We start from the raw sequence: 11725 nt of genomic DNA, 5'->3' as shown, positions 1-11725 counted from the left end.
GCGTGGAAGGGTTTATTTTGTTTTTTAACAATAGCACCCGTGGTGGCACCATCTGTGGTGGTGGCTGGTAAATCTGAAAACACCTTGAACACTTTTTTTCATTAGCTTCGCGTATGACGCAAAACAGAAATATTTCAATTACATGTGACTAAGAGTAAGAAAAATATACAACTATATTTAAAACACTTTAAATTAATGAGATAGTACTTTTCCATTCTAACAAAATATCATACATTCAGTTTAAACAAGAGTTAATATATCCAGACACACTTTTCCAAAATACCTGATGCTAGTTGAAAAGTTGTGACCGTGAGACTTCCCAAGATATTTCTCATTAGCAAAACGTATACAATTTTGAAGACCTGTCCGCTCTTTTCTGGAAGATAGACATTGAATAGGCCAATGTGCAAACTCATGTATCTCTCATCAACCTAAGACTTGTTGCTCCACTTTTCTGAATAATACTTTGGCTGCCAGCAAATCTTACAGCTTCTTCTCCTTTGAAGACAATAATATATAACAAAAACAACACCCCTCAGAACCATCAAATTCTCTGTGTGTAATAAGCCCTATCTCAGTGTGTTCCTGTCTTTCTGTATTAATTGACCTACATTGAGACTGTTATGAAAAGGGAATCAACCAAGTGTAACATGCCTACACTTACACATGTGTTCTGAAAGAGAGGCAGACACTTCCACATGTTCTTTCAAAGTCAAAGCTGCTACACTTACAAATGTGGGGTGTGGCTTGAAAAATCAAAACCAAAATGCTTCTCCACTGCCTTTTACAGGTGAAGAAGTTGGACCGCAAACCAATACGTCTGTGTGACAATGGCCACCAATTTTATCTTGCCCCCAGAATGAACAATACCCCAGTTCCTCCTCAACTCCTGGCAGAGGCTCAGGTTTGTAGAGTGTGACTCTGCGTCCCCACTCTAAGGAAACAAGAAAAAAGAGACCCTACCCATTTCTTTCCTTCGGCCTCCACAAGCCATCACCTAAGGCTCTCTAGATTTGTTCCCACCCAATTAATTCAAAATTCTGAGAAGGGTGGCATACAATTCTCCCCGCAAAAAAAAAAATTTTTTAAAGAATTTGCATATGGTCTCTACATAATACTGTGGATGAAAATGACAACAGGTAGTCCACTGAAGAAGCAAGGCACTTGGGAGCCGGAGACAGTGAGGGGGTCTCCAGGAGGGCAGGGCTCAGTGAGTCAACAATTTCAGGCGAGTAAACCAGCTGACCAGCAGGGACGGTTCTGTGGAAGACGACTTGGCCCCCGAGGATACGGCTTTCTTTTTGGTCCCTTCCTCCTGGAATGGAATGGTGGCGCTGCTGTGGAGATCTGAACGGATGTAGCACCTGCTCCCTCGGATGTAGTCTGCGCCTCGGACCAGCTGCCTCTCCGTTGTGGGCCTTGAGAAGCGGTATGGGGAAGAGGAGCTTTCCTCGATGATCGGAGGGATCCGTTCATTGCTGAAATACCGGCAAAGAGCATCCTCACCTGTTTTCAGACAAAGCCCGTAAGTCCATTAAAATAACCATCCGCCGCGTGGCGCTGTTCAGCGAGCAGGCTTCTGATGTCCCCTGAAAGTGGGCGCCCTACCCTACCCTCCTCCCGGGGATGGGCTACAAGCTTCACTGATGGCCAAGCCCTCCCCACTAGGTGTTCAGAAAGCAGAAATGGAAGAAGGCCATCATACTTCAGGCTGCTTTTGCACCTGAGAAGTGACACAGGGCCGAGCAGATCAGAGGGCCTGCCCTTCGTTTACCACAGTGAGAATTCTTATAATTTCACTTGAAATCAAAACACAGAAAGAAAGCTATATAATTCTATTATTCCTTCCCCATCTATCCTTTCTCAGTGCCTGCCACGTTGTAGCACATGCTTCTAGAGCAGTGGTTCTTACCCTGGAGCGTCCCTAAGGACCATTTAGAAAGGTGGGGGTGCCTTCAGTTGTCACCCTGAATGAAGGGCAGGCACTATTCACCTTTAATGGATGGGGTCCAAGTCCAAAGATTTTAATGCTCTGCAATGCTTGGGACATTTCGGAACAAGGAAGCATGAGCCTACCCTAGATGCCAATAGACCCCCTGGGATGGGGGTGGGGGGTGTTTACAATACTGAATAGAAACCCACAATGCATAGCATTCTTTTGACCCAGAAATCCCACTCCTAAAAATGTACAAACATCTATGTACAAGGGTGCTTACTAAAGCATTATTTACAATTGGGGGAAAAAAAACAGAAATAACTGAAATGTCCAACAACAGCAGACTGAAGAAATAGGGGCTATACCCATAAGATGGATCACTAATGGAGCTATTTAAGAAAATGTTCTAGATAATATTCACCTTACATAGTATTACTGAACATCTATTTCTTCCATTCTGCACATTTTTTCTAAGTGTATGATATGTATGTATAGGAACAACAGGAAAATACACAAAACATTCAGAGTGATTATTTCTACATTGGGGATGCAGATTACAGCTGAGTTTTATTTTCTCATACCTTCTGCATGTTTTTCAATGTACTGGTTTGGTTTTGTAATCAAAGAGAAAAAGCTACTTTCAGAAAAGGCCCATTGTCAAAAAGCCACATATTTATATGAAATGTCCAGAATAAGCAAATCCGTAGAGACAGAAAGTAGATTAGTGGTTGCCAAGTGCTGAGATAGGAAGGAATGTGGAGTGACTGCTTACGGGTCTGAGATTTCTGTTTGAGAATGATAAAATGCTCTAGAATTAGATAGTGGTGATGGACACACAACTCTATGACTATGCTAAAACCACTCAATTATACACTTTACCAGGGTGAGTTTTATGGTGTGTGAGTTATATCTCCATAAAGCTGTTTTTTTTTTTTTAAGTGCCCATTGTGCAGACACCTTTTTCATTCTAAAATGATCATACAAGAAAAATATGGAAAGTAGGACAGGAGGGTCAAATATGTTTCCATTTACTGATTTCACACTCCCCACCCCACCCCATCTCTCAATATGTAAAGGAAATAAAAGGCTAACTCGGGGCTTAAAAGCCTAACAGAATGGCAATGAAGAGGTTGACATTTTTAGATCAAAACAAAGGACAGCCCTGCCACCTGCTGACTGCTCCACAGATTTTCACACGCCAACTAGAGGTATCGTGGACTTAGACACTTGTCTTCTCCCTTTGCCACATTAGCATAGACCAGGTGACATGGGTACTTGGGTGACACACTTTATTTACCAAGTCCCAGGGAGATGTCAAGGTTGATCACTTTGGAAGTTGGACCTCCAGAACGTTTTTCTTCTTCCTTTTACTATATGAGGCCTGCTGGACTTGAACTTTTCACCTGCTTTGTTTCAGCACTGCAAAAGCAAAGTTATAATACCCTGCCAGTGTTGATAATCAAATATAAACTGGCAAAAAAAATTATAATATTTATAAATTTCCCTCAAGACCAGTGTAATAACCAGTAACTGATTCCAGGGTGAATTAAACACAAATTTCTTTTCCAACAGTAATTACTCTCTAATACAACAAGGATTTGGGAGGGGAAAAAAATCCATATCTGGTCATAAAAAAAAAAAATCAGACTCCAATAATCAGTCGCAAAATTTGGGATGAGATGGTTTAATGAATAATTTCTTTCTACTTGCTTAGAAATGGGACCGTTAGTGTCTACGGCCTTTTCAAAGCACACAATACTAAATTAGGAGATTTACAATCACTAACTAGGATTGCATAATTGTGCCATTCTAAAAATAAGTAGGATCCGAGAGACCTTCAGCATTTGAGAAGATGGGACTCAGAAAAGCTAAGTCCTCTATCCAGTTAGCATACCTTTAGGAACAGGGCTGAAACTAGAGGCTGGGTCTTTCAAAGCCTTATATGATGCTGTTTGCTTAAACTTACCTTTCTTCCCATGACCTCGAGGTCTGGCGAAAGGGTCCACAATCCCCATCCAGCTCCCATCCGCAGGCATGGACAAAGGCCGGGGCTTGCCTTCAGAAGGAGTAGAAAGAAGGTGACAGAGGATGAGTTTGGGGACTTAGAGAATCCTTCCTTTCATTTGCAACTTAGACCGCCACCCCCGCAATCTCACACTCACTTAAGCAGAAGCAATAACGTATTTTAAAATAAGGAAAGTATTTTAAAGCATCGTATTTCCTTAGCAAGCAATCAGGACAGGGGCGTGCTGAACTTGAGTCTGTGGGTGTACAGAGCAAAGCAACTCCAAAGTTAAAAACGCAGCCTCTGAAAGTTAAAACTGTAACATGATCTCACCCACTGGGCTTTGGGGCCAAGCAGAGCAATGACTCAACAAGGCTTTGCTTTAGAGAGATGAATAAAGGTCTCATACTTAGAATTTCATTGAGGTTTATGTTTTCCTCGGATTACCCTTGGAGTCTGCCAAATTCATGCAACTATTCCAAATAAGGAAGGGGGTGGGGAAGAGAAGAACAGCAAACAGCAGAACAAAACAAACACTCAGAAACACACCGTAAGATGGTGTTTTCTGCCTCATTTTTGTGAGCAAAACATTGGTTTCCATCGAATAGCCAGGCAACTGATCAGAGTCAGCAATGGTAAATCTCCGTCTTCTGCTTTCCTGGTCCAAGAAGGAATTTGGGGACTCCGAGCCCTTAGGACCAGGCAATGATTGTTTACATTTACTGAATCCGCCATAAACAGAACTCCCATTCTCATCCCTGGAAGACAGTAGGCAATAATGAAGTAGCTTACAAAGCTCCTCTCTTACTGAAGAATTATAGGAGACACAGACATAAGAAAATGTACATCCCCTTTTCCACTGCAGGGAAAAAGCATTACTTTCTCAGTCCCAGTTGCCCCTCAAATACATAGAGATCCTCTTAAATAGGACTAAATATCACGATCCTACTAAATTAGGGAAAATGAAATTATTTTCGTATGTGTTCAAATGGTACTAATATGTCTTTAAAAGACATCCTTGGTTTCCCAGTATAACTGTCCTATCAATCAATCGCCTGTTTACTACAACTGAAGGGGTGATCTATCGCGAGAAGCATCTTTGCCAAGGTCCAGCAAAGAAGACACTTGATGCATAATGAAGTTGTCAGATCTGAAAATTGTCAAAAAAGACAAAGGGGCCTTTATTGTCCCCAATGGAGAGTGTCTGTTTTCTGAACTAAGTACGGAAACTGGCAGAAATTGGATCATCCATTCCAACTTAATTCTTTCTAAATGTCAGTTTATAATAAAAAGTTTAAATTAATTTTAGTTGAGTCCAACTTACCAGTTAGTACAATTTTCTGCATCTAGTAAATTCCTTTCAATGATCACTGTAAAAACTGCTAGACAGAACACCGAATCGACTGCGTTCAAACACAATCGGAAGATCCGCCTAGCCTGTGTGGCATTCCCAGCGAGCCAGCGGCCTGCATACCTCTCCCCCTTGAGTGAATCTCCTCCTACACTCTTAAACCTGGCAGACGACTTCCCCATTCACAAAGCTTTCATGACTCACCACACTCTGTACTCTGTAACCATTTGCATTTTTCAATCCTCAGAAAATATCTTTCACTAATGGTGTGTGTGTGTGTGTGTGTGTGTGTGTGTGTGTCTCCCCCAGGTAGATAAAAAGCCCCAGTTCCACTTCTCCCTCACTATGAACATTACCTTTTTTTCTTTACCACTGCTTCTGTGACCCATCACTGAAACCCAAATAAGAACATTCAGGGTTGGGGGATGTCCCCCCCGCTACAGTTTCTGATAGAACAACCCACAGACTGGTCATTGGTGAAAATGTCTTTTCCATATGAACAGGCAACTACCTATCACTTTAAACACACTTAAGATCCCATTGCCACATGACTCTGGTCTGTGACCAAGAATGGCCCTGATCACCTAAGGTAACTACTCTACACACTGTAATAAGTTCTGGGCAAACCCAAGACTCAAAGAAGAAGAAAATGACATTAATTCTTCTTTGTGCCCAGAGCAGAAACACAGCAGAAGCAAACAGTTCAGCTAACAACAAAAACAAATAAAAAACTCCTCTATAAAGTAAAACATCATTCTAAGTTCTGCCTGAACTTTGTCTTCTGAAATATTATAGCATAATTACGTATTTCTCAATTTATTCTTGACCAGTTGACTAAGACATTGGCAGTTCTCTGGGGGCAAAAACTACATCTGTTTTGTGTAAGATGGTAACCCAGGCCCAACACTAAATAAATGTGTGTTGAATAAATGAGCCAGATTCTCTAGTTTTACCAACATCTGTAAATATGTAAGTTGATATAAATAAGCCTATTATTTCATACCTAAACCATCCCCTAGGTACAACCATTCTCATTATATCATATCACATTTGAGATAGTCATTAAGAAAGCAATGATCTTTAAGAATTTAGAATACACACACATAAATATACATGCATGTGCAAATATAGTGCCCCCACACCTACATTCACATGGTTTCATTCAGTGCTATGAAGAACACATGTCCTTCAGCAAAATAAAGCCACAACTTTAGTTAATCTCCCCAAAATATTTATTATCTTCCTCCCCAGAGATGAATTTACTACGTAGTTCACGAAACTTCAGCTTTAGGGACCCCCAAACAGCCTCTTACAATGTCAGGGAGAAACCAAAACAATTTCCCAAGAGTACTTGCTTTCATAAAGAGCCCCTGTAAAGCTGTAAAGCTTCAGGACCCACGAACCCCGGATCTGTTTCCACACTACCCCCTAAAGGATCACACTTTCATTGAGATATCTGTTTCATTGAGATCACCGTTTCACTGAGATATAATTGACATAACACTGTATTAGTTTAAGATGTACAACATAATGATTTTAGATATGTATGTGTTGCGAAATGGTCACCCCAGTAAGTAAACATCCACCACCTCCCATAGTTACAAATTCTTTTTTTCTTGTGATGAGAACTTTTAAGATCTACTCTCTCAGCAACTTTCAAATACAAAAACACAGTATTGCTAACTACAGTCACCATGCTGCCTATTATATTCCCAGAACTTACGAATTGCATAACTGGAAGTCTGTGCCTTGGACCACCTTCATCCACTCCTTCCACTCCCGCACCCAACTTCAGGATCACACCTTTTAACAGCCATTTCAAGACTCAACCCTGTGACACTGAAAATTTCCTCTCGAGATCCTCGTGATCTTCACACCACCCTTAGAATCTCCACGGACAGGAGACAAGCACACCACGAAAATGGACACTGACATACCGGGGAGAGTAGGGAACGGCTGGTGGGGGAGGGATATAAAGATCCAGGATGGCCGGCTTCTCCTTCTTCAGAGAGGTATCCATGGTGCTTTCAGGAGACTGGGTAGTCGTGGGAGGAGGCGAGGTCTGAAACGGGAACAAGTATGAAAGGGTAGAAGTTACCTCAGAGATTACTCTTGGTGCACGTCTCCCCTTCCCCAAAGCCAGCACCAGCCCTGTGTACACAGGTACACAGGTCATGCCCATGTTTATAGCTATTAGCAACAGTCAACTTGTATTCTTTGAGACACTCAGCATTAACTGGGAGTTCTGAAAGACTAGATGCATAGTGAGAAACAGAGGGTTGGGAGCCAGGTGCCCGGGTTAAAATTGTAGCTCTGAGCAAGTCATTTAAACACCTGTGCCTCAGTTTCCTCCTCTGAACAGAGCCATACTGACAGTACCTCTTGCATAGGGTGGCAGTGAGGATTAAATAAGTTAGTGCATACAAATTACTAACCATGCGACCACTGACCAGGAGTGTGGGCTCAGGACTTGGGATTGCTGGATACACTCCTGGCTATGCAGCAGTCCCACTTATATGTGGGGGGTACATTCCAAGACCTCCAGTAGCTGCCAGAAACCACGGATAGTACTGAACTCTATATATACTATGGTTTTTTTCCTACATATACATACCTGTAATCAAGTTTAATTTATAAATAAGGCAGAGTAAGAAATTAACAATAGCTAATAATAAAATAGGACAACTGTAACAATATGCTGCAATAAAAATTAAGTGAACGTGGTCTGTCTCTCTCCCTCTCTCAAAATATCTGATAGCCAATCAGATAACCGAGATGGGTACTAAGGGACTAAAGGGCAGGTAGCGTCTACAACGTGGATACGCTGGACAAAGGGATGATTCACATTCCAGATGGGAAGGAGCAGGACAGCAAGAGATTTCATTGCACTACTCAGAAAGCGAGCAATTTAAAACTGAAGAATTGTTTATTTCTGGAGTTCTTCATTTAATATTTTTGGACCACAGTTGACCACAGGTAACTGAAACCGCAGGTAACTAAAACCACAGAAAGTGAAACCGCAGATAAAGGGTAACTACTATACCTCTTACTAACTGTGTATCTCTGGGTAAATCACTGAACTTCTCTGTGCCTCATCTATAAAATGGGAATAAATGGGGGCGAGAATAGCACCAACACAGGGTAGCCATGAGAATTAAGTGAGATAATATATGTAATGGGTTTAGCATACTGCTTGTCACGTATACTGTTTAATTTAGTATTATACACATATACACATACATACAAGTTAATTTTTAAAATATGAAATCCACACAGCTTAATGTTAATTATGTTATTGGTGTCAAAAGACCTATTTTTTTAAAATCCCATATGAGAATCTTTTCTGTAGACTAACAAAAACAATGACAAACTTTTTCTGGTTGGCAAAGAAACAGCAAGGGAATCTCAGAGACAAGGCATGAAGATGTTTGGTGAAGGCCAATGGCAGGTACCACATGAGAACTGTGCTAGGCCCTGGGCAGACGTAAAAAGGCACCTCAACTCTATCTAGCCCAGATGGTGATGGATGACCCCAAAGTCTCCCCAAAGTGAGCTAGATTCTACGCACTGGAAGGACTGGAATGGCCAGTGCATTCCACTGCCATTCCAGCCAGAGTGGCAGCCCCATTCTCAGGGGAGACACCAAGGTGGAGAAAAACGGGCTCAGTCCTTCGCCTTCTGTAGCGTAACACCCCATCCTGGATGCTGGCCATCAATTGATGTTAATCAATTACATATTGAGTACATCATCTGTCAAGTGTACTCAATATTTAATTGACTAACATCTCAATCTGTTAATCTCGAACAATGTCTGAAAACACGGGGCCAGGATCCAGGCCCTCAACAAGTAGAAGAAAAGTAAACTGGAGCATTTTCCCAGACCAGACACTCAACAAAAATTTCAACATTGATGATGACCTCTGGATTGATAGCTCATTTACCACGACTGTGACCTAAAAGCAGAACAATGACAGTGGCAGGATAATACTAATGATGTTGACAAGAATTAAAGAAGCTCTCTTTACTTGAATTTTCCTCTATCACTTCAAACTCCGTGATGCTCAAAAGACCTAGTATCATCTCTGCCTTCCAGATGGCTCTTTTTTGACGTTCGGATATCACCACCCAGGTTCACTGCCACGTTTCACACCTGCTGTGCTTGTTTTCTCCACCCCCCACCCCAGAACCTTTTCTAACAGTCAACACTGGTAATTAGAAAGATTAAATACCTTGTCTAAGGTCCCACAGCTAATAAGTGGCAGAGCTGGGATTTGAACCAGAGGAGTTCACCTCTGAGCCGCCCTCCTTATCACTATGCTGTGCTGCTTTGTGAGTCTTCTTGATCCATCTTCTAAATAGCCTCTTGCATTAGTCTTTCACTGTTATCACCCGTCACGAGCCTTTTCCAGAACCACATCACCCACCAAGTAACGTGCAACAGCTCCTACCTGGTGTTTCTTCTGTTTAGATAGTGTCACCAGCTGAACTGTGACCCACCCCCGCCCTCAAAATTCCTATGTTGAAGCCCTAACCCCAAGTAGCACAGAATGTAACTGTATTTGGAAATAGGATCTTTAAGACATAATTAACTTACAATGAGGTCATTAGATTGGGCCCTAATCCAATATAACTGGTGTCCCTATAAGAAGATGAGATTAGGACACAGACACACTGAGGAAAGATCATAGGAAGACAAGGGGAGAAGGCAGCCGTCTGCCAGCCCAGGAGCGAGGCCTCAGGGGAAGCGAATCCTGCCAACACCTTGATCTCAGACTTGCAGCCCCCCAAAATTGTGAGAGAATAAATTTTGTTTTAGTTACCCAGTTTGTGGTTCTTTGTTGCGGCAGCCCTCGCCAACTAATTCAGATATAATGTAAAACACAACAGTCAACCTATTACCTGTGGAATGAAGTGCATGCTCCTTAACCTGGTACTCTGTATGGTCTTTGCCCACCAGTCTTCTCTCCTACCCTCCGCCCTGGGAGGGTCTCATCTACATGTACCTGCAGTAGGACTGTGGTGCCCATATACCACAGCCCCTCTGCCAGCCAGGGAACCCGGCTGCCATGAGTGTCAGTTGCTGAAAGCTCATAGCTGTCCCCTTCTCTGGAGAATAACCCTCAGCTGACAGCTGCCCTCCTGAGTACAGCTACCGTGTTGCCCCACAAATAAGACCTAGCCGGACAGCTCTAATGCGTCTTTTGGAGCAAAAATTAACATAAGACCAGTATGTTATATAAGACCCAGTATTATATTATGTTATATAAGACGCAGTATTATATTATATTATATATTATATTATATTATATTAATTATATTATATTATATTATATTATATTATATTATATTATACTATATTAGATCCAGTCTTATATTATATTATATAAGATCTCGTCTTATGTTAAAATAAGATGGGGTCTTATATTAATTTTTGCTCCAAAAGGAGCATTAGAGCTGATGATCCAGCTAGGTCTTATTTTCGGGGAAACATGGTACGAGAGCCTGTTACTCTGTGTTTAATACCTGTACAACAGGCCAAGGCTAGACTTTACCTAAGACACCACCTCGCTGGCTTCCTGCTCCTTATTCTGCCTCTCTCCCTCCCTTATAAGTTCTACCTGAAGGACACACCCTCAAAAATCATTTTCACAAGAATCTGTGCCACAGCTGCTGCTTCTAGGAAATCTAGCCCAAGACACCACCCTTCCCTGATGGCAGCGTATAAACGGTTTGGGGCGTGTGTCTAAAGAACTGCATCCAACTCCTCCGTGCAGTGCCTTCCCATCTGCCAAATCCTACCCTGCCTTCCAGACTCTAAAGTGAGGATTAGAGCAGGACATCTTTGGACGTCACCTCCAAGGGAAGAGGTACCTTCACCTACCCAGTTCACCCCTATCACTCCTTCAGAGCCCAACATTTACCCCGTGCACTGGGTAGCTGGAAGAACCAGCATGTAGCAGGCACTCCCTCAACTACTGATGATGAATTAAGACATCTACGATGCTAAGTAACACCTTCTCCCCAATTTTAAAGATGTCACACCTGCACCGAGCAAGCAAACAGAAGTAGCTAGGGCATGATCGACACACGCAGTTATTATTTAAGAAAAGTGATTTTAATTCCATGTCCCTCCTTGCTGCACCCTCCACCACTAAGTTACACAGGTAGGCGTATTTCTAGTGCTCTGTGTATTAGGAAGTGTCCAAATAGATGGCTTGAGGTTACCCCTGTTCTTTCCATTTGAAGATAGCCAATGAAATCACAGACAGTTACATATAAACTGCAATCACAATCTTACAAAAGGGCATTAAAATGTCATGGCTTTTCATCCAATGGTTTAAAAATAAACACTAAGGACCAAAGGCATAACAAAGCATTGGTCAGTGAGCATGGTCTACCCAGGTGCAGGCAATAAAGGAGTAGACTGTTTGTA

At 42.0% G+C, this 11725-nt stretch overlaps 1 protein-coding gene across 3 annotated transcripts in view; it reads right to left on the bottom strand.

Moving 5' to 3' along the window:
* The window catches only part of CNKSR3 (CNKSR family member 3), an 86339-nt gene continuing 74614 nt past the window's right edge, over positions 1-11725 (bottom strand). For 2 of the 3 annotated variants that reach the window (XM_081045272.1, XM_081045273.1), the window contains 4 exons: positions 7230-7354; positions 4491-4699; positions 3903-3992; positions 1-1506 (listed from right to left, as the gene is read on the bottom strand). In XM_081045272.1, the coding sequence (XP_080901398.1) occupies positions 1208-1506; positions 3903-3992; positions 4491-4699; positions 7230-7354 (723 nt within the window). In that variant the 3' untranslated portion in view covers positions 1-1207. The remainder of the gene's footprint in view (positions 1507-3902; positions 3993-4490; positions 4700-7229; positions 7355-11725) is intronic. The other variant, XM_081045274.1, reaches the window with a different exon arrangement.

Source organism: Rhinolophus hipposideros (assembly GCF_964194185.1).
Source record: "Rhinolophus hipposideros genome assembly, chromosome: 3".
In the NCBI taxonomy this organism is placed as follows: Eukaryota; Metazoa; Chordata; class Mammalia; order Chiroptera; family Rhinolophidae; genus Rhinolophus; species Rhinolophus hipposideros.
Note: the sequence above shows the minus strand (reverse complement) of the source record. Positions and strands in the feature narration are given on the sequence as shown.